Source organism: Calypte anna, chromosome 20, assembly GCF_003957555.1.
Source record: "Calypte anna isolate BGI_N300 chromosome 20, bCalAnn1_v1.p, whole genome shotgun sequence".
Lineage (NCBI taxonomy): Eukaryota > Metazoa > Chordata > Aves > Apodiformes > Trochilidae > Calypte > Calypte anna.
Genome location: NC_044265.1, coordinates 14,559,536 through 14,581,035, shown reverse-complemented (window position 1 = coordinate 14,581,035; position 21,500 = coordinate 14,559,536). Strand labels below are relative to the sequence as shown.

Sequence of the window (21,500 nt, the reverse complement as noted above, 5' to 3'; positions counted from 1 at the left end):
CCTGGTGAGGGACCCCCACCACAGATCATGCTTTCTGCTCAGGTATATGCAGCACCACACTGGGAGGGTTTGCAGTGAGCTGTGCAGCCTCCTCCAGCTCCTCAAAGGGCTTTTTGGCACAGTGTCCTGGTGGGGGCTGAGCATGCCAGGAGCAGCCCCGTGAGCTCCCGGAGCAGAGGAAGGGCTGGATGACAGCTTTGGGGGCCCACAGCCCCACGTTTCACCTACCCCGAGCTGGCCTGGGGCTGCTGCCTAGGCATGGGAGCCATTGGCATGTGCCAGTGTGTTTGGGCTCAGGACAGAGGGTGTGGGGTCCAGCTCTGCCTGTACAAGCTCACGTTTCCCCTTTTATTGTACCTGAACTCTGGATGCACTCAGGCTGTGTTTGATTTCTTGCAGGCAGTGTGTGACAAACATGCCCGTAGCAGCTCTGGGCTGCAGGTGATTAGAAACAGACTCTGCTCACAGGGCCAGGAGCAGATTGCTGCCCTGAGGGTGCTGATGTGTTCTGGGGTGCAGGGCCAAGCAAGCTGGGGGGGTCAGGGACTAATTTCTGTCTGTTTTTCTGACTAAGCACAGAACAGGAAGGACTGACAGTGTCTGCCCCTGCACTGGCAGCTCTGTCTGAAGTGATGGGAGATGAACATCCTGCTGTCCCCTGGGGCTGTCCAGGGAGCCCCAAGCTTGGTTTCAGCATCCCTGGAAGGGAAAACCTCCCTTGTGTCGGACTCTAATGCCCACTTCACTCACTACCAGGTACCACAAAGGCATCTGTCTGCCCAGGCGCTGGAAAATGCTACACATGGAAGCCCAACCACACTGGTGGTGTTATTTTTACTCTCCTTAGCAAGACAAGGTTGCATTAAGAGGGTGTTTGCACTGCTGGACTCCCAAAATAACTCATTTACTCAAGGTGTTCAGCAGAGGACTGTGACTTCCCTCGCACCCACCCTGCTCCTGGAGCTGCTTCAAAGCTTGCTGGTTTCTTGCCTTCCCTGCTCTGGGTCGGGCAGGGCCTGTTTGCTGTCCTGGGTGTGTGCTGGGGCTGGCACCCCCCCTGTGCCTGCACATCCTGACTCAGTCCCCTGTGCCAGCAGATAAACAAGTTGTGAAAAGGGACAGTGTCTTCCTCTGTGAAGTTGTCAACTGACTTTAACAGATCAGCCTGCTGGCCCGTGCCACCTGGGGTGTTCCCCAGAGCTGGGCTGACCCATCTGCTCCCCACTTTGTGTGGTGACCCAGCAGCCAGAACCCCTCGGGAGGGAGTCCAGCATAGTCCCATCCCTGCCCCCGACTGGGGTATTGGGTCTGAAAAGGAGATGGAGGGCTGGGATGTGACTTGAGGAAAAGGTAAAGTGTGAGAAAGTGTTTTATGCTCGTGATAACGGGGCTGAGGGGGAGTGTTGGTGGCTGACCACAGGGATCCTGGCACGGGGGATGCAGCAGTTGTCCTTCACACACCGGAGCTGGAGAGGAGCTCTGATCTGTGGGAGGACTAAACCTGTAGCTGCTCCACAGCTGGTAGGAACTGAGCTGAGAGCTTCCCTGCCAGAAGCCAGGAGCACCCTTCTCTCTGCCCTGGGAGGTGGGACCTGCAGGCAGCAGCAATCTGCTGAGGAGATGGATCCTTCATCCGTGTCACCCCTTTCCGAGCCAGGGGCCCTGAGTTGGCCACGAGGTTGGTGGCAGCCACTGCTGGGGTCCTGTGGCACAGGGTAGGATGCGTGGGATCAAACAGCAGCTGTCAGGCAAGATGTGAGCTGGGGACACGGAGTTTTGCAACCTGATCTTGCTGAATCAGGAACCAGCAGAATTCCAGTCTCCCTGTCATTTCCCAGCAGTTTGGACCCCTCCACAGCGCTCCTGCCCCCAGGGCACCTCCTGCTCTCCCCACCTCCCTCGGGGCAGGCTCCAGACCGATTTGTGGGAGGAAAACGAGGGTTCTGTGCTGAGGTTTGTGCTCCCGGCCATGGCGCTGGGGTGCAACTCCTGCCCCGGGAGGGTACCTGTCGGGATGTGAATTCCCGAGTCCCGGTGATGCCCCGGGGGTCGCTTCCCAGGGTGGGCGCCCAGCAGCCCCCCGGGACGGGACAGAGCTGGAGTTTGGGAAGCAGCCGGGCTGCCCGTGCCTTGCCCAGCCCCAGGCTGGAGTTCAGCTCCTGAAGGTCGACCCTCTGGCATTACCTCCCCCCCTGTTAGTTTTCCTTTGCTATCGATCGTTTCTCTGTTTCGTTTCGGTTTTTTTTCTGGCTCCCCAGGAGCACCGGCAGCCTCAGCTCAGAGACAGGAAAGATCCGAGCTTGCGGAGCAGGAGATAACGAAGCTGCTGGGGCCATTTCAGCCGCTTCCCAAGCCCTGGTGACACCCAGGACAGATCCGGCAGCTTTGTGCTGCCCTCCGCCTCCTCCTGCACCCACAGCTCTGGGTTTCCCTTCTGCAGCCGGACCCGCTGCCCCCCGGGAGCACAGATCCAGGCACGGACGCGTTTCCCGGGAATCAGCAGCAGCCAAGTCCCGGGCTTTGAAACGCCGGCGGCTGTTTGCGGAGCTGCGGGGAGCGGGGGGGCCGGGGCAGCTCCTGCTGGGGGTCCTGCCCGGGGGACTCGTGTTGGCCCACTGATGGTTTTCCCCGCGCCTTCTTCTGCGTCTGACATTTATTACATTTTTCTCCTTTGAAAAAAAAGTCTCTCTGCAGGCCGGGTGGGCTGGGCTGACCCTGGCACCCCCAGCCCTGCCAGCCGCCCCCCACCAGCCCCTGACAAATGATTTTGCCATTTCATGGGTGGGAAAGAGACATTGATTAACTCCTGCTCTTGCCTTTTTGGAAAGGTTATAGCTTAATTGGTCAGACTCGGAGCCATAAATCTCATGTCGAAAGAGCAGCAGAGGTAAGAAAAATTTTCCAGAATGTCAGGAAAACAGGTTTTGGTAGGAGGGATCCAGCTGTGGGGCTGAGGGCAGCTGAGAGCATGGGGCTTCTCTGAGGAGGAGATTCACCCTCCAGAGAGGCTGGAAATTCCCCCTTCACTTATCAGTTCATCTCAGGATGAACTTCTTAAAATATTTTCTGTGGAAAAAGAAAAACAACAGGAAAGCCATTGTTTGCTTTCATCTGCTTTGGAAGATTATTTCATTTCTCTAGGGGAAGTACAATTACTCCAGCCTAAAACCTAAAACTTTAAAAGTCCCTACTTTTTCCTAGCAGAAGACAACATCTTTTTCCACCAGGGCAGAGGGGAGCAGACTGGTGGCAGCACCTTCCTGCCTCAGCACTGGCTGGTTTGGGGATCCCATGGCCTGGGTGCTCCTGCATGGCATTGGGCTGAGCACAGGCCAGCAGTGGCTTTGGCCCAGCTCAGAGTTCCTGGCCACCCAGGGACCACCCTGTGCCCCAGGGACCCCCCACTGCTCCTGGACAAGTGCTTGGAGCAGGCAGGGAATGTTGTAGTAGATGTGAGGATTTATTATTCATGTCAGTAATTATTTCTTCTCTGATTCTTCCTGTGTTTTGCTGAGGAATTAGGATGTTAGTATGAGAGTCTGAAAGCCATACTGTGGACATTCCTACTGCTGCTCAGAAATGGCAAGTTAGAAAATGCCCCTGGCTCGCTGGCTTTGCTCCATGGACAGTACTGGTAAGGACTGGTAAGTGCCTCCTCAAAGGGCTCCCAGGAAGCTGGCTGTTTACACACAGGTAAAATAAACAGAAAATTTCATTCCAGTGTGGGAGTGAAAACAGACGTTACTCACCCTGGTTAAGTAAAAGGCAACTTTGTGAGCCTAATGCTCAGTTCCTGCCACTTCTACCCTGCCCACTTCTGGGTCATTTCAGCCTCTGACCTCGTATCCCTGCTGGAGAGAATTCAGGAGAATATCAGAGCACCAACCCAGCTGGGGCCCAGGGGTGTCACTCCTATAAACCAGCAAAGCCCTTTGGAGTCAATCTGATGTTTTACTCGAGGCCACCAGAGAGATTTTATCTCCTGAGTGATATGATGGGATAAATGAGATCCCGATCCAGTTGCCACCCCGTGTACCAGCAGCTATTTGTCCATAACCAGGCTCCTAGAATTAATCAGAATAATCAAATTTAAAAATGACAGAAGTATTGATCAGCATTTCTGCCTCTTAGCAGCCTGGCAGTGCTGTGGCTCTGGGAATGCTCCGAGTGTGACAGCGAGGGCTTTACATGCAGCCATGGCATGACCCAAATGTGTCCATTCAAGGTTATTTCAGTAAAATGTTCTTGTTCCTCTTTCTTGTTCAATTTACACAGTGGCTCATTTTTAACACCTGACTATTTGCCCCTTTCCAGGAGACTGAACTCAGCTGCTCGTGGCTGTGTGCTGCTAACGAGGACTAACGAAGCTGTGGGCTTCTGTTAAACAAGATCAGCATCCATGGGGGGGTCTGGAAGGCCCTGTTGGGGTGCAGTGAGTGGGAAACACAACAAACCAGCCCGTGGTGGAGCAGAAAACAGCGGGGAACCGGCAAGGGGGGCTCTAAATGCCTTTGGAGGTAGGAGAGAGCTTTGGCTCTTACAATGCTCTGGGCACTGTCCGGGTGGGCAGGGAGCAGGAATCAGTGTCTGAGCTGGAGAAGACCAAGTGGGAAAGAACCATGAGGAGAAGTAAGGATTGGAGATCAGGAAGGACTAGGAGAAAGGGACAGGCAGGAGGTCCCAGGGTAGTGCCTGGATCGGGGCTCATTAATGCTGCTGTTAATGACCTGGGCAGGAACGTGTGCTGCTGGGGGTGGCTGTGGCCTCCAGAGAGGAGCTCAGTGGGGCTCACCCTGGAGGGTTGGCAAAAACAAGGCTGAGGGGAGATGAGTGATGCTCACTGGGATGGGTAAGTGCCCTTTGCCAGGAGCAGCATCGTGCGGGGCCGTGAGCCACGGCGGTGCTGGGAGGAGGAGAGCGCCTGGAACGGCTCCGGTGTGAGGCACTGCTTCTGCTCTGACGTCTCTGGATGAGCTCATGATGTGGCTGTCTGGGGGGTGGGTGGCTTCGCCCGCTCCCAGGTGGCCAAACAGGCGGGACACACTGTGGGGATGGGATCCCAGGGGACCCTGGGGTGTTTTGGTCAGAGAGGTCGCACCCGGACCCCCGAGGCTCTGGGACAGCACGTTCCCAACAAGTGGGGAGGCTGGGCAGGATGACACCACCCTGCCCATGGACCAGGAGGGGGTAGGACCAGAGTGAGAATCAGTGTTGGAGGCATTTAACCCTTAAAAAGGGAGAGGGATTCATTCTGGCAATGGTCGCAGTGGGGCAGGGTGTGATAGGGATGAGCCCAGACTTGGTAGAGTTGGGTTAATGGTTGGACTCAATTATGTTCAAGGTCTTTTCCAGCCAGGACAATTCTGTGAGTCAACAGCCCTGATGGTGGGCAGCAGGGCCAGGCTGTGACCACAGCCAGGACTGGTGGCACTGGAGGCTCTTGTGGTGTCCCAGAGCCCAGTCCCTGGCTCTGTGCAAGACACAGCTTTTTGTTCTGCTCCACAAGGACCACACCAAGCACTTCCCTGCAGGTTTATTATCATTAATATCATTAGTTCCACGTTAATGAATGCACGTGAACAAACTGCCTGTTGTTGCCATGCAGGGGATGGTAAAACCACCCAGCAGCAGGGGAGTGTGGTGGGGGGCAGGTCTGTGCTCCCATGGGATGCACTGAGCATGGCTGTGGGGAACCCTCAAGGTTGTCCTGAGGGAAACCTGGCGTGTGCAGGGACAAAGGCACTTGAGGTGAGGAGGACACGCAGGAGATTATTGACCAACATGGCTAAGCACAGGGAACTGAAGGACTGTGGGACTGAGGGTTGGGCAATGGGTCCCAGTATCCCACATCCAAGCATAGGATGTCCCATTTGGTTGTTGATCGAGGCTTCCACAACTGCACAGAAACAGCCCCCATGGGAAGGGACTGTTTTTACTTGGTGTTTGCTTTAGCTGGACTATTGGTGTGGTGGTTCTCCAGGTAAACAATCTGGGAGGGCTTTTCAGAGAGGCAAGGTTGCCTGGGACCCTGGAGGTCCTGGGGCAAAGCCAGGCTTGCTGCTGGGGCATCTTCAGTGGAGTTCTGTGAGTCTGAATCTTCAGAGGAGAAACTGCTCTGACTGGAAACCTGGAAGTACTGGGTGGCTTCTGCAGTAGAACCTTGTGTGCCAGGAGATGGGGCGGTCCCTTGAGGCACAGCAGAGTGACACAATGGGGCAGCACCTGGCTCATCAGCTTGTGCTCCCCAGGCCTCCTGCAGCTCTGCCAGCATCTCCTCCAGGATCTGTCTGCTCTCGTGGTAGCTGTGCCGTGCCTGGGTCCAGGCTGCCAGCTCTTGGCTGCTCTGCATCCTGCACACCTGAGCCTCCATCTCCTGCAGCTTCTCCAGGGCCAGCTCCACCGACAGCGTTTGGAAGGAGCTCTGCAGGCACTGCAGTGCCTGACCCTCCCCGCACGGCCCCCGGCCCGAGCACTGCCTGCTGCCCACCTTCAGCCCTGACACCTGGAAAAGACAGGGAGAGCAGCTCTTCTCCTGGCTGCCCAGCCAGCCCAGCTCCTGCTGGAGGACAGCCCGAGCACCCACCTTGCTGGAGAAGCGTCCGAGCTCCCGCAGCAGCTCCCGCTCCGCCCTCCGCCGCTCCACCTGCCCCAGGAACCTCAGCAGCTTCCTCCTGAACAGGGCTGCAGCCTTCTGGAAGGGATCTGCCTCGGGGAAAGCTGCGTCCTGCACCTCGGCCGCCTCCTGACACAGGGCCAGGCCACGCCAGTACTGAGCCTGCAGGGATGGAGGAAGGCTGCAGCTTGACCCATCCGGCCTGAGGACACCCCCAGTTTTTCCCAGAAGCTTTGTTCCAAAGCTGGGGCATCTGGGCTGGATCTAGCAAACCTTGTAATGACATCTGGATGTTCCTAATTTGGCATTTCCAACTTCTGCCAAGTGCCAGGAAGGGGTTGGAGCCACCAAACAGCACGGCTGCTACAAATACCCAGGGATGTGTGTCACAGAAAATCCACCTCCAAACCTACCATTGCCTGGATGAGGAACTCGTTAAAGTGCTCCTCGGAGCCCTGGACACTCTTGAGGCTCTGCTCCTTGGTGCCCATCTCCTGCAGTTGCACTGCTGCCTCTCCATCCAGCCAGCCCCCCAGCTGCAAGAGAGAGCAGGGTGAGGGTCAGGGCGATCACCACCCCCACAGCACTTCTGCAGCACCTCCCCTTCCTTCCCTGGCCCAGCATCCTGGCATGGTCACACATGGCTGCTCCGTAATGAAAACCAAAACTCAGACAATCCTGTTATTCTCTGGGCTTCCTTCAACATCAAAATTCAAGGAAATATGCCCAAAATGCTCAGCCATGGGAACATCACAGAGGACAACTTGTTGCACCCCAGGGACACCCAACTCACCTTACCAAACTCAGCCTCAAGCTCCCGGATCTTTTGGAGGAACTCCAGACGTTCCAGGCAGCTGTTGGACTGGGACACCAGGTCGTGAAGCTCTTCCTCCAGCTGGCTGTACAGCCCCTCGGCCGAATCCATGCTGGTCCTGGAGGTCAGGGAGAGGAGGAGCCATCAGCTGGCTGCTCCTGAAGATGCAACCGAGGCAGCCCTGCAGAAGGAGCTGGAGATGGGGCAGCTCCCTAGAAGAGAGCGCTGGCTCGTGTGAGATGGACAACCCAGCACATATGGTTGGTGAGAGCCCAGCAGATGCCCAGGTCAAGAGCCAAGAGGCCCTGTGTGTCCTCAGAGCCCACCCGAACACCAGGGCACTCCCTGGGGTGCGCTGGGCAGGGGACTCCAGCCCTGCAGATGCTGTGATACCGCCCTGTCCCATGGAGCAGGATGGATGGCAGGGATCGGGGGATGGGAAAGCGCTGGCTGTCCAGGGAGCAGCGGGATGAGTGCTGTGTGTGCAGGAGGCCCGGAGCAGCACGGCACCGCTGGATGAGCTCAGCACCGCTGGATGAGCACAGCTGGATGAGCTCAGCACCGCTGGATAAGCAGCAGGGCGGGACGTGCAGCATCGCCGGGGCTTGGCCCCATCTAGTGGCTTTGGCCGAGAGCAGCCCGAGGGCTGGCCCAGGTCCTGCCGAGTCTGGTCCCAGGGCAGGAGACATCTCCCCCCTTGGGACCCCCTGCACCTCCCCCAACGGGAGATCCAACACAGGGCTGTCCGAGGAGCAGCCCCCGGGTTCGAGGGCAGTTTGCAGGCAGGAAGGAGGTGGGCGCTGGCTCTGGGACGTGCTGGCGAGAAGCTGGTGCTCGTGGGGACAGGTCTGTCCCCGGGGAGGTGGCTGTCGGCCAGCGGAGGAGGACGGGGATGAGGAGTGGGTGGGTGTCCTGGTTGTTGCATCCCTCCTACCTGACTCCGGGCGAGGGTCCGAGGCGGGCTGCCTCCCTGCGCAGCCTGGCCAGCACCGCTCCCCCCTCACGCTGCACCTGCACCAGCTGCGGGTCGCTCAGCACCCGCTGCATCAGCTCCCGCTGCCTCCCGATGCAGGCGGACACGTCCTGCGGAGCGAGGGTGGGACACGCGTCTGACCGGGGGGACGAGCACAGGGGACAAGGGACAGCTTCCCCTGGGAAGCAGGGGTTTTTTGGGGAGGGAGGGAACTGGCTAACTGTGTCTGTGTGCTGGGCTCTTTGGCAGTCCCTGCAGCCTGCCCCATACCTGTGTCCCCGCCAGCGTGCCGGCACTCCGCAGCTCCTGGATGCAGCTCCGCAGGAGCTCCGACGCCCGCCTGAGTCCAGCCGTGAAGGGATGGAGTTTCTGCCGTGGGACACAGTGGGTCAGTGGGGTACCGTGAGCAGGAGGAGGAGAAGCAGAGCCAGGCCAGAGCGGGGAATACCGCGGGGCACCGGGTAAAAGGAGGACAGGGAACGTGGAGGTGGACAAGCAGAGGCAGGAGCAGGCAGGGGGGGGCTGCCCTCCTGCCATCAGAGCTCTCCTCTCTCTTCCCCTCGCCTGGGCTTTCCTGCTGTTTTTCCAGGGAGGTCTGTGGGACACGGAAGCTGCGGTGGGGATGGCAGGGCACGGCGGGGAGGTGAGGTGATGGCTATTGGCGTGAGAACAGACACCTGGAAGAATTGAACCCACTCGCCGTGGCAGTAGGGGAAGGTGCCCTCAAGCTCCAGGGTCAGCTGCGAGCTGTCGATGTGGCGGCCCAGAGCCTTCAGCGATGCCAGGGTCTCCACCTGCAGGACACGGGGCTCCTGAGCACGGGGGACATCCCCAGAGATGTCCAGGGACAGCCTGGAGCAGGCGAACGACCCCCTCCTGCCAAGCACAACCCACCCAAGCTGGGTGATCAAGCTTATTGATATTTCACGTTATGTTCATTAAGCTGAGCAGCACTAAAAGAACAATGAACCCTTTCAAGTTCAGATTCATTATCCCAGTGGCAGCGTGCAGGTAACTGGGAAGCACTGGGCTGCCCTGTCACTCCGTGAGCCCAAGGGTCCCACCTTGTCCCCAGTGCAGGGGATCTACCCCAGTGAGCTGCTGCTCTGCCTGAGGTCCCCAAACTGGGGCCTGGAGTCTCCAAGCAAGAGGGCCCCTGATGTGGAGGGCTCCTTTCACCCTGGCTCTGCTCTTCCCACAGGTGACAACGCAAGCACACGAGGAGGGGACAGGCTTACCTGCACCCCAGGCAGCCTCTCACGGGGGGTGACCAGCTCCTTCTCAGCCAGCAGCAGCACGGTGTGGATGCACCCTCGTGAGATGCTCTGCAGGAGGCAGGGAGAGTCACCATGGCAAAGCCCACAGGATGCTGGAGGGGTTGGGGGCTTGTGATAGCAGGGACAAGGATGGGACCATCAGTCCCAAAGTGTTGGTGCCTCACAGACGATGTTTGAGGCACCGGAGAGATGGGAGTGCTGGGTGTGAGCTTGGGTTGGGGGCCTGGGAAAAAGGGTCTGGGTGCCAGGTTTGGGATGGGCTGTGCTCAGAAATCAGAGTTGTGAGCAGCTTGGGGAGCAAAGTGGCAGCTGTGTAAGTGCTGCATGGCCTGTGGGGAGCCAGGGCTGGTGCCGGGGAGGGGTAGTTCTAGATATGGGTGTTCTAGATCCATACATTGCCATGCAGCCACAGGCAGCCACAGCTGCCTTGGTAAATCCACAATGCCCACAGGTAAAATCTGTGAGCAAAATGAGAACCATGGCCTCAGGCCCGGCAGTGTCAGGGGCTGCCAGAGAAGCTGGTGCCAGCCAGGGGTGGGTGCTGGGGGAGTTTGGAGGGACCCCAAGATATTGGTGGCACAGACATGTGGAGCCTGGTGTACCTGGACAGAGCGTAGGGCTGAGAACAGGACAGGAGCAGGTGGCTGCTTCCTGGCATCCACCAGGACAGTGAACCCACCATCCTTGGCTTCACCCCTGGCAAAGACAAGCAGAGCAGGAGGCAGATGGCACATCAGAAGTGGCTCATGAAGCAGTGGTCCTTTGCCTCTGGCAGAACCCACTTGAAGCCCCCTCCCACACTCCTGGGCAGCAGGCAAGACCTGGTGCCCATTTGGATGCCCTGGCTGAAAACCATGTCCTCAGCAGAGGTATGGCTGCAGGGGATGGTGAATGCAGCATGGACTGTGCAAGGTGTGCCCAAAGCAGCATGTGTGGGATGCTGGGCATCATCTGTGCCAGCTTGATGCCACAGGGAGGCAGCCAGGGGAACCCAACAGATCCTCCTGGCTCTTACCTGGGAAGGGAGCAGAGGTAGAGGATGAGTCTGGCCAGTTCTGTGGCTGAGCACCACTTGGCACCCCAGGCACTGCCACTGGTGGTCACCTGCAGGAGGGTCCTGCCCAGTCTGTCTGAGCTGCCTGTGGGGAGAGGGACCAGTGACCTCTGGCAGCTTCCATGGACCCAGCTCTGAACAAGCCCCTGGGTGTCCTGGAGCCCCCACTGGCCTTGCTGCTGCTTGCTAAGCAGGGGCAGTGCCAAGGGGCACAGGAGCAGGCTCTGCCCCAGCTCAGCTCAGCGTGCTCAGCCTGGGCTAACACTGTAGCTGTGGTGGCCTCCTGGTGCCACCCCAGTGCAGCCCCCACTGGCCCCCTGGAGGGGCAGCATCAGCCCAGTATGAGTGCTGGCCCTGGAAATGCCAGGGCAGAGCTGCTGGGAACGTTTTTCCTGAAAAAACGAACGATTTTGTTACTGTTTTTCAGCTCTTGGGAAAAGGAAGAAGCCAAATGTTTAGTGTTTGGCAGCTAGAAGTTGAACAGCTTCACTGGTGAGGAATGGTGTGGGAGGGCTCGGTGCAGCTGGGAACCGGGGCAGCTGCTCCAGCCAGACTGCTCGGGTTTTGGTTTTTAATTTTTTTGTCCAGCTGAAAGGAAATTTTCTGCCTGGGGGCTTTGCGGCCTCCAGCAAAGCCCTGAAACCTTTTCCAGAAAGCCCTCTCCAGCAACACAGCATTTTCCCAACCTCCCCCGGGCTGTGGTACCTGGCAGGCAGACGATGCCCGAGCGCAGCAGCCCCATGTGCAGCTCCTGCCAGCCCGGCGGCTCCCGGACAGCGTTCACAGTGGAACCTCCCAGCGTGGAGGTACCGTTCTTGCAGCCCGTGCTTTTTGGGGTCTGTTCCTCCAAGGTGGCAGCAGCTGCCGTATCTGTACCTGCCCGTGGGGACAGAGAGAGGAGCTGGACATGTACAACGAAGCCCCCGCAGAGCCCCGGCACGCACCGCCACCCCCTGGGTACCTTTCCCTCCTGGTTTGGCCCTGCCCATGCGGGGCGAGTAGATGGCTGACACCTTCTTCCAGGCCCCTTCGTGCTGGCTGGTGGCCCTTTCATCCCTGGGGGCTGCCCCCAGCCGTGGCCCCTTCAGGAAGGAGAACTTGTGGCTGGAGCCCGGGGGTAGCCGGGAGCTGCCCTGCCGTGCCACTGCCTCGGGACTGGTGGGGTGGGGGTGCTGGGTGAGGGGTAGGGGGCTGCCGGCCCCCCTCCTGCGTGGTGCTGGGGTCTGACGGGGGGCAGTGGAGGGCAGCTCGGGGCTGGGGCTGTCTGGCTCCTCCAGGATGGCTGCCATCAGCCCGGGCCCGAAGCTCACCGGGTTCTGCAGGGCAGCCAGGTAGGAGTCCCGGTGGCGGCACCGTGGGCCATGTGGCTCCTGGCTCAGCTTTGTCCCCTGGCAGGGTGTGCAGGGACCTTCCTCCAAGCTCAGTGTCCCCCCGCCATGCCTGGTGCCTGTTACCAGCTCCCCATTTGTCCAGGGGACTGTTGCCCCGGCCCTGGCACTGGTGGGACCCGGCAGGCAGGTGGGTGGCAGGGACCTGGCCAGGAGCTCAAGCTGCTCCTGGGAGAGCTCCCGCAGGTCCACGTACTCCCCCTCCAGGTTCTGGCTGATGATCTCGCAGAGGCTGGGCATGGCCAGGGGGGACGGCTGCTTCCTCAGGCCAGCCTGGTCCACCTTGATCAGTCCTGGGTACCTTCCCTGGCTCGACTTCCAAGACCTGACCTTGCAGCCCGGGATGGTGCCTGCAACGTTGCTGTAGGGTGCTGGGGTGTCCACTGTGCCACGGGACGTGGGAATACTGCATGCTGCAGGCCTGGTGGTGGATTCAGGAGCAGAGCCATGCTGATCCCCTGCAGAAACCACATCAGCTCCAGCCTTGGGCTTCTCGATGAACTCTGGCGTGGCGATCTTGCTCCATGGCAGAGGGGCGATGCCGTTCTCAGTGGCCACCAGGCAGGTGTGCAGGGGGTCCCCAGCCCGGTCAACATTGATCTCCTCCAGCCACTCGTTGGTGAAGAGCAGGGCGTAGGCAGCCTCGGGCACCGGCGTCTCCTCCACCGTGCGCAGGTCACAGGAGAGGTGCTTGACGGTGATGCGGGCGGAGTGCTCCTGGCAGGGCTCTGCCTGCAGGTAGAAATCCCCGGGGCGCAGCAGGAGGGGGTTGAGTGGTGCCAGGTGGACGACCACTTTCTCACGAAGACACAAGGGCCATCCTTCATGGAGAAAGATGCAGTTAAAGTAGGGAGCCTGGGAGGGAGGGAGGAAGAACACTGTGTGAGAGCTTCTGCCACCTCCATACCCTCCTTCCCCATGCACTCTCTCTGCCCAGATCTGCCCAGGAGCCGAAGAGCCTGGTGACTGGAAGGGATGTCCCTGAGCTGAACCAGAGCAGAGTCCTGCAAGCCCACCCCATGCCCGTGGCTGTTCCCAGGGTGCTGAGTGCTCCCCACATGCTAACAGAGGGGAACCTCCTCTCCAGTCTTATCTCCTCTCCAGGGATAAGACAAGGTGACCCAGGAGTCCCCCTACCCTTACAATGGGGACAGCATGTGCCAGGCTCTGTGCTGGAGCCACCCCAGGGAGCTGGGCACCCCATGGTCTCCTTCGGGGAGGAGGGCAGGGGGGGGGACATGCAGAGTGTCAGAGCAGACCCCCGTGTGGGGGTGCAGGGCTTACACAGGCTGCCTGCCGCACGTGCTCGAAGAGGCGCTTGGCTGGGATGAGGAACTGGAGCAGGCAGCAGAGCCCATCACCCTGGTAGCTGGTCTCCAGCAGCCGGAACACCTGGCCCAGAACTGTGGGGGCCGTGGCCTCGAAGGGTGGGTAGAGGGCCTGGAGGGCACCCTGCACTGCTGTGTCCAGTGACCCCGTGTCCTGCGGGAAGAGAACGGTGCTGGTGGGGAGAGCAGCCCCACACGGGACACTGTCACCCCCCATGGACACCACCCCCACCATCCCACCACTGCCACCCCCTGCAATGCCCACGCTGGCAACACCACTGAGCCTGGGGGTCTCCAAACCTTCCCGGGCTGGGAACAGGGGAGGACCTGGGGTGCAGAGCACACCAAGCAGCGTGCAGCCAGAGGACACGAGTCTGGTTCTCAGCTCTGGGATATGATTTGAGGAGCCCATGGTGAACACTGAGCACAGATTCCTGCCCCCTGCAGCCAAGGGGTTAAATTGAGCCAGACTGCTGAGCTGGGGATGTGCCGGGCTCAGCAGCTCATTGCTGCAGGAATGTAGTGATGGGAGGAAGGACAAACATGGGAAGATGGATGGGGTGCTTTGGTTCAGACTCATCGCTGAATTCTCCGAACTCAGAATGAGTCCTCTCAGTGTTTTCTGGGAAGCACTTTGCTGGTCCCAGCCCCCTCCCCTGTCCACAGATCACTGGTTCCATGACTACAGACACAGCTGCCCAAAGGAGCCCACTGGTGAGTGGGAAAGGATGAGACTTCTCCAGCTCCTTGGGGGTTATTTCTGCAGGAAAGGCTCAGAGAAAGAGCAAACCATGCTGGGGCCGCTGGGCAAATGGTGCCTTTTCTGATGGGAATGGTGCTGGTGTGCAGAGACACAGGTTTCTGTGTTGTGCAGGGTCAGGTCCAGCCTGGCCAGACAGGGATCTGCAGTGGGTTGGCTCTCCTCTTCCTCCTGCAGAGCACGGCCTGTGCTCCCTCTGCCAGCTGCCAGGTACTGAGGAGCCCAAAGCAAAGCTGATCCTACAAAGCATCGTCCCAGCAGTAGGTACAGCAGTCATGGCTTGCCATCATCCCTGTCCTCCTGCAAGGCACCTGGGAAATCAGGTGGGATTAACTGGAGGTGGGATTAACTGAAGGTGGGAATTAGTTTCAGGCAGAAAATCCCTGGCCAGGGAGCCCATGCAGACACAAAGTGGCCTTGGTTAATTCAGCTTAATTAGCTTTAATGCTCTTTAGGTAAATGATTTTGCAGTCACGCCTTGGTTAATTCTTCTTGACTTTTTCTCCATGTGTCCACACAGGAATCTCCTGTCCTTGGGCCTTCCAGAAGAAGCCACAGTGCTGGGACAGAGCAGGAGGAGAGCAAGGCCCTTCTCGTGGGATCTGTGAGCGCATTCCCCTGCCAGGCTCTCTGCTGTTGGACCCCACCCAGCTGCTGACACTTGGTCTTTGCACAGTTCCTAGGAGGGATGGGTAACCTTGTTCTGGAAAGGCCACCTGCAGTGTGGACCCCAGCTCTCTGCTCTGCTTTGCTCCCTTGACACAGCCAAGTCTGGCTGGGCACCCACCACCTCCTGACCTGGCACCACCAAGCTCAGATCCATCCCCATCCCAGCACAGAGGTGAGGAGCTGCTGTCTGTAACAGCCAAGGGGGATCCATCCTGCTCCTGTGCTGCCAGAAAAGATGGGCTGGCTCTACCTGCACCAGAGCCTCACACAGCCCTGGCTCTCTCTAGAAACCAAACTAAACTCTTTCCAACTAAGCTCACAGGAAAAAAACAAACACAAACAGGAGAAGTCAGGTCCTTAAGGACCAGGGCTGCCAGGGGTCTGCTCTGGGCAGGCTGTGTCCATAGGAGAGGGACAGCCCCAAACCTGCTGTCCCCCAGCTTGGCCATGCCACCAGGAAGGGCTCTGCTGGGGGGGTCCAGCAGGGACCAGGTACACGCTGCCAGGAGCCCCTTCCCACACCCACTGCCTCTTCTCATAGTGCCATCTCCCCAAACTCCAGAGCAGCCTCCCCTGCAGCACACACAGCCCTGTCCTGCACTTCACAGCTGGGGGGAATTTGGGTGAACGGGCTGGGATATACTCGGGGTGCCTGGGGGAAGGCACAGCCCTGCTGCAGGGAGGGAAGGAAAAATCTTCTGAACCACCACCAAAACCCAGTGAAGGGATATGCCAGAGGAGGGATCAGCTGGATAAACAAAGCCGCTTCTCTGTCAATGGAATGGAAACGCCCAGGACTTCATCCAGCAGCGGAAGCCAGCGGCGGGAGAGAGCGGCTGAGTGATGGAGGCACCGGCACAGCCCGCCCCGTGCTGCGGAGCCTCTTGGCCTGCAAGGGCTGGAAACGGCTTTGTTAAGTGTCACAAAGCACCTCATCACCGGGGGAGGTTTTGGGGTAACCCTGGCGCAGCGCTGGTGCAGAAGCTGAGGCCAGGCCGGCCAGGGAGCAGCCAGAAATCCAAAAGCAAGGAACCAGCCCCGGTTCCTCCGCCAGCTGCGAGGGAGCACGGACCGAAACAAAAGGCATTAGGGAACATAAGGAGATTTACATTTGCAAAGCTATTTCCATTTTAATAAGCCAAAGTGCTGTTAAATAGAGATTGATATTTCTCCCCAAATACCCATATTTTCTCAAGTGGTTTACACCAACAAGATGAGCTGGGCTTTGGTGTTTCAGGGCTGTAAAGTTGTCTAACCCATTCCCAAAGCCACAGGGTGACTCAGCTCTGTGCCTTTCTCCCTCCTGCTTAGGAAGAAGCGAGGTCTGAGCTTTAGGACCAGCCCTGAATAATAATTGCTTTCCGTCTTCCACAGCCCTCTCTGGCAGCCACTTTGGCAGGACTCGATGCAAACCCTACTGAGCAGTCCCAGCCTGGCAGAGCAGGAGCACAGCGTCCAGCACCGCATCGCCCGCCAGCCCAGGGACACAACATGTGCCAACTGTGGTGACCAACGAGATGGCCACGCAGGGGATGTCCAAACATCCCCTACCTGCATGCCACGCACTGCTCATGCAGCAGCAGCACCCACTTGCTGCACCCCATCCCAAACTTTGCTGGGAAGCTGGAGCATCGCAGGCTGTGGCCCGACACCCTCCTGCCCCAGCAGCCAGCGGCCACCACTGCCTTCACACCCGACCTCCTGCTTCATGCCCGTCCTCCAACATTGCTCCCATCCTCTGCCTTCGCTCCCGACCTCTCTCTTCCCTCCCGTCCTCCACCATCGTCCCCGTCCGTCACCTCCGTGCCCATCGCACCCGATGCCCACCCGGTGCTGGGGAGGGACGGGGGCCACAGGTGCCCGCGGGGGAGGTCAGCGGAAAGGAAAAGAAAGTAGATGGAATTACCATGGTTACTGGGAAGTGGCAGAGGGGCCGGGGGGCCCGGGGTACCGCCGGTCCCTTCCCTCTTCCTTCCCGGGGCCGAGCGCTGCCCCACGGCCGGGCTCTCCTGGAGCCGCCCCGGCCGCCGGCACCTCCCCGAGCTGCGGGGGCAGCCCCGGCCCCCCCGGCCCCGGCCCCGCTCCCTCCGCCCGCCGCGCCGCTTCTGGGGGAAAGGGAGAGGAAAAAAACCCAAAAAAACAACCAAACAAAAACCCCAAAAACAAAACAGAAGGAAAAAAGAAAGAAAAGGCAAAGAAAGAGCGAGCGCGGCGGGGCGGGCCGGAGGAGGGGGCTGGCGGGGGCGGCCCGGGGAGCGCCGCCGGGCTGGGGGGGCCGGGCCGGGCTGCAGGGGGAGCGGGACGAGCCCCTTCGCGTGTTCCCGGGGCGGGGGCTCCCCCCGGGGGCTCCCCCGTATCCCCGCCCGGTGTTCTCGGGGTGGCGGCTGGCAGGGGCGGGCGCGGGAGCGGCTCCGTCCCTCCGGGGGAGTTGTGTGTGTTTGTGGGCAAGACCCCCACGGACCCCCCCCCAGCAGGAGGGCGGTTGCCCCCAGCGGGTCCTGCTCCGGCAGATCGCTCCCGGCTCCGGGGATGCTTCACACACCGGGAGAAGGCAGAGCTGCGGGGGGGGGCACGGTCTGTCTGCCGTAGCTTCCCGCTGGATAACCGGGGGCCGGCGCTGGTGGGAATCATCCGGGCTGGTTTGTATTCAGAGCGGCGCTTGGCACAGCGCACATTGCTCTGAATGGGCCTGGCAGCACAGCAGGGGAAAAGCGTCTCTTACGCCTCCTCGGATGTTTCAGCGATGGAAAGTACCTACTTGAAGGCAGAGTTATGTGATTTAGCAACCAGAAGTTGTACAAAAACAGTCAGTGCAAGAGCCAAAGCCACAGACTGGGTCTGACACAAACCACTGCAGCTCAGCACAGCTCTTTGATTCCTGGGCAGTGGGTCCAGCTCCTTCGGACCCTCTGCTCCCCGCTCAGGATGAAGTTGGGTTCTGTGGGCTCAGGGATGGGATTGGGGCCGAGGGACGGGACCAGGGACGGGTGGAACAGCCACAGCGTGGGCCGCAAGCCACCAGGGAGTCTCGATAAGGAACATTTGTCCAGGGGTTACTGAGCGGCCAAAGGACACGCTGTAAAAACAAGCCGAGACGGGAGGAGGTACAGCTGGGCTGCTGGCTTGTTTGGAGGGAGGACGGCGCCAGGGAGGCCTTTGCTTTAGCTTCCCATTTCCTTGGGAGCTAGTGAGAGCCAGAACAGATCACGAGTGCTCCAGGGGTTCGGGCACGGGTGGGCAGATGCTTGGCCATGAGGAGCCGGAGCACCCGGCTGCAGCCCAACCCCTGGCTTCGGACCCACCGGCACCGCCGCAGGGCTGGCACTGGGCTCAAACCTGGCCTAAGAACCCTGATGCAAACCCGGGCCTGCCGGCTAGCTCCTCCCTCCCCTACCAGCAGCCAATCGCTCCTTTAATTACATTAGTTCACAGCCTCAGCCTTTTTATAGCTTCCCTGTGCGAGGGGAGCATGAGCTCATGCTCTGACCTCCTTTAACTGCCTGGTTACCTCTGAAACCAGCCCGAGAGCTGAGTTTGTCTCTCACGCCTCCTGAAAGGCACCGGGTTGGGTGCAGAGGGAGCCGGTGTGGCTGAGCAGTCCCACGCCGGCGGGTCGGATCCAGCTGCAGCACGGGTGAGCAGGAGGATGTGAAGGCTGGTGGGGTCCTCAGCAGAGCCCAGCCTGGGCCCTGGGGTGCTAAACTAGCCAATGCACCGGGCATGGCTGGATCCAGCCCTACATCCCTGGAATATCCCGAAGGAGCACATGATGCTGCTCCTGCCCCCCTGGAGATGGCAAGGCTGGGCTGGGGGGAGTGGGAATGCTGAGCACCAAGCCTGCCTAGCAAAAGGCAGAGCCCCCGGGGGCCCCTGACCCCATGAGCTCACCCTCCTCTTTTGCTCCCTTTTTCCATGTCCTGTTTGTCCCAAGCAGCTGCTGGGACAGGCTGCATGTGGCCTTCTGCCCTGTCCCTCCACCAGCACAGAGCCACTATTCAGTTCCCCCGAAGCTCTGCCCGAGGTCACCATTCCTGCATTTTTATTTTTACTTTTTTTGCAAAATCGTCTCCCTTGGCTCTCTGGGTCCCCTTTTGTCTCCCAGGAGGCTCTCAGACCTCACGTCATGAGTGCTGCGAGAGGAGCCCTCCTGTCTGGGGTGATGGCAGCCTTGGTGGGTGGAGAAGCTGCTCTGGCTGCAGTGCTGGTCCCGAGGGGACACACGGGATGTCACCGAGACGCTGGGATGGAGGGAGGGCAAGAGTGGTGAGCCCAGCATCAGGGAGAGCATCTGGGGCTGGGCTCCAGGTGGGAGCTTTGTCACTTGTGGCTGTGTCCCTGCACTCAGGATCCCTGCCTGTGGGCACAGCTGTGCCCTGCATGGCTCCTGCGTTATTAGCTCTCATTATTAGCTGCATTATCAGCTCTCATTTTAGCTGCATTATCAGGTCTCAGGTCCCCGGGTGTTCCTGGGTTTGCTGCAGCAGTCAGGGTTGGTGTCAGCCCTGACCCTTTGCTGGCACAGAGCCCTCCCGGCTCTGGGAACGGCCGAGGCTGGGTCACTCCGATCCTGCAGCTGGGAAAACAGTGGCAGAGCCCCCTGGGTCCCTCGCTGTATTTTCAGATGCTGCTGGATCAAAGGTTGGCAGGGACTGGCAGGTGACAGTGGGAGCAGGCAGGAGCTGCAACTCGGTGCTGATAGAATTTCACCGAACTCTGGGTGAAGTCCCTGTGGGTCTGGGGACAACCACAGAGGCCACAGATTGGTCAGGGCCCTTTCCTTTTGGTGGCAGTGAACGTGTCCTGGCTGGAAATGGAGAGAGGGAAGTTTTATTTTTGGCCGTGGACTTCCCCTTTCCAGTTTTCCCTCAAAACCAGCCAGGTAGCTTTCACTTCTCTTGCCGAGTGCCCCGGGTTTTCCCCTGCGTTTCCCCAGCGGTGTCAGCCAGCCCGCAGCTCTGCCCTGCCCCACCGGGGGCATTCCTGTGGTCCTGCGGGAAATGGATGCGAATGGATTTCTTTGCAGAAGGAAAACGTGTCTGGGTGTCCTTGCTGGGCATGTCGCAGAGCCCAGCCTGAGCCCTGTGTCCCCGATGCGGGGTGGTCTGAGCTGTTGCATCAGACGGGAGGTGCAGAAGGAGCTGTGGGCAGGATCAGGGCCTGCCCCACATGCTGGGGAGCCTCTGGGACCAGCGGCAGCCCTGGCCTGGGGACAGCAGGGAGCAGGTCCTGAGCCCCAGGGTTCATGCAGCAAAGGGACCTCCTGCAGCTCCCTGCCCTCCCCCCTTTTCAGCACGTTCAGCCCAGCAAAGCCGAGCCCGGCTCCAGCAGCCCGTGCCGGGCCAGTCCTTCCCCAGCAGATCTGGCCACAAGGTGAAGCTTTTTCCCCTCCGAAATGTGGGGTCGGGCAGGGCAGGACTTCAAGCTCAGTCCCTGCTGTCATCCTTGCCACAAGGCAGTACCGGAACCGTCCCGGGTATCAAGCTTTAGCTGTGGCTTCAGCTGTTCCTTGCCAAACAAAGCCGGGTTTGGTCAGGGTTCACGCTCTTTGAAGGAGTTTTAAAGTTCAACTGCAGACCTTGCTCAAACCACGACAGAAGTCTTCTGGTTTTGCTTCCTTTCTGTGCTGCTCCTCCCTATAAAATTTCATTTCTCCTTATGGAGCAGGTTCTGGTTCCTCAATGCCCTTGAGCAATAGCTGCATTTCACAACAGTTTTTGGTTCAGGGATGCAGCCTCTGGCAGCCAGGGCTTCCCTAGATCCAGCATGAGATCTGCCTGCATCAGCTGCTGTGGGTTTCCTGGTTCTGGTCCTGCCCTCTCCAACGGGAAATGAAAACAACTTCAATAGTTGCTTTTTCCCTCACCTCCATCCTGCAGCCTGAGGGGAGAGTCTGCAGTGTCCCCAAGGGGTGCTCCCCCTTCAGCCCTGCACCCATCCACTTCACCTGGCTTCAGCTCAAGAGCTGTGACATATCTGGGCTCCAGAAGTTTGGTCTTTGGGGCTTGCTCCTGGTACGCTGGAGGTCATCTCCTGTCTTACAGAGCCTGTGCTGGAAGTGCAGGGCACCTGCTGAGCCCTGCTGCAGCCCCCGAGCAGCCCCCCAGCCCAACCAGGGGCCCCTCTGTGGGTGTAGAGGGGCTCTGGGGTCTGCCTGTAGGGGTTGAAAAAGCATGTCGTGGTTTCTTCAGCCTGCACTGTGCACCCAGGCTGCTCTGATTGCCACGGTTGCCTTTATAGGTCTGTGTGGGGGCATCAGAGCGCCTGGGGCAGGGATGGGGGGGCAATAGGACTGGCAGGTGGCTCGGGGACACCCCAGGCTTGTTCCCAGCCTTTCCCAGTGCCCACAGAGGTCTGAGCTGCTGCAGGCAGGGACTGTCAGTGCCTGCTGGAGAACTGGAAGCTGAGCTCTTGCTTTCTGTTTTTTGCCAGCCCTGCCCTGCCCCGCAGGAGAGGCCCTGGGTGCGGGGGTGCCCTGAGTGTGGGTGCTGCACTGAAGGTGCCACCAGGGCAGAGGAGCAGAGCCCAGAGAGAAACCCGCTGGCTCCGGGGAGGCCCCACAGGGGCTGCGGCTCCGGTTCTGCTCTCCTCTCCTCCCTCTCCTGCGGTTCCCCTTTTTGGCAGGGA

General features: G+C 59.6%; 1 protein-coding gene across 2 annotated transcripts; it reads right to left on the bottom strand.

Moving 5' to 3' along the window:
* Nucleotides 1-5,552: 5,552 nt before the first annotated feature.
* On the bottom strand, nt 5,553-16,848 carry KIAA1755 (KIAA1755 ortholog). Of its 2 annotated transcripts, XM_030463168.1 has the most exons (14): nt 16,783-16,848; nt 13,404-13,601; nt 11,693-12,974; nt 11,437-11,607; nt 10,693-10,816; nt 10,280-10,373; nt 9,639-9,725; nt 9,078-9,194; nt 8,671-8,769; nt 8,362-8,510; nt 7,407-7,545; nt 7,027-7,149; nt 6,584-6,775; nt 5,553-6,502 (listed from the first exon to the last, which is right to left on the bottom strand). In XM_030463168.1, exons 1-14 carry the CDS (start codon nt 16,783-16,785, stop codon nt 5,933-5,935), a joined length of 3,348 nt encoding a protein of 1,115 aa, XP_030319028.1. In that variant the 5' UTR covers nt 16,786-16,848; the 3' UTR covers nt 5,553-5,932. The 2 variants fall into 2 exon arrangements, with proteins under 2 accessions (XP_030319028.1, XP_030319027.1); XM_030463167.1 differs by lacking the exon at nt 16,783-16,848 and having other exon boundaries at nt 13,404-13,732.
* Nucleotides 16,849-21,500: the final 4,652 nt, after the last annotated feature.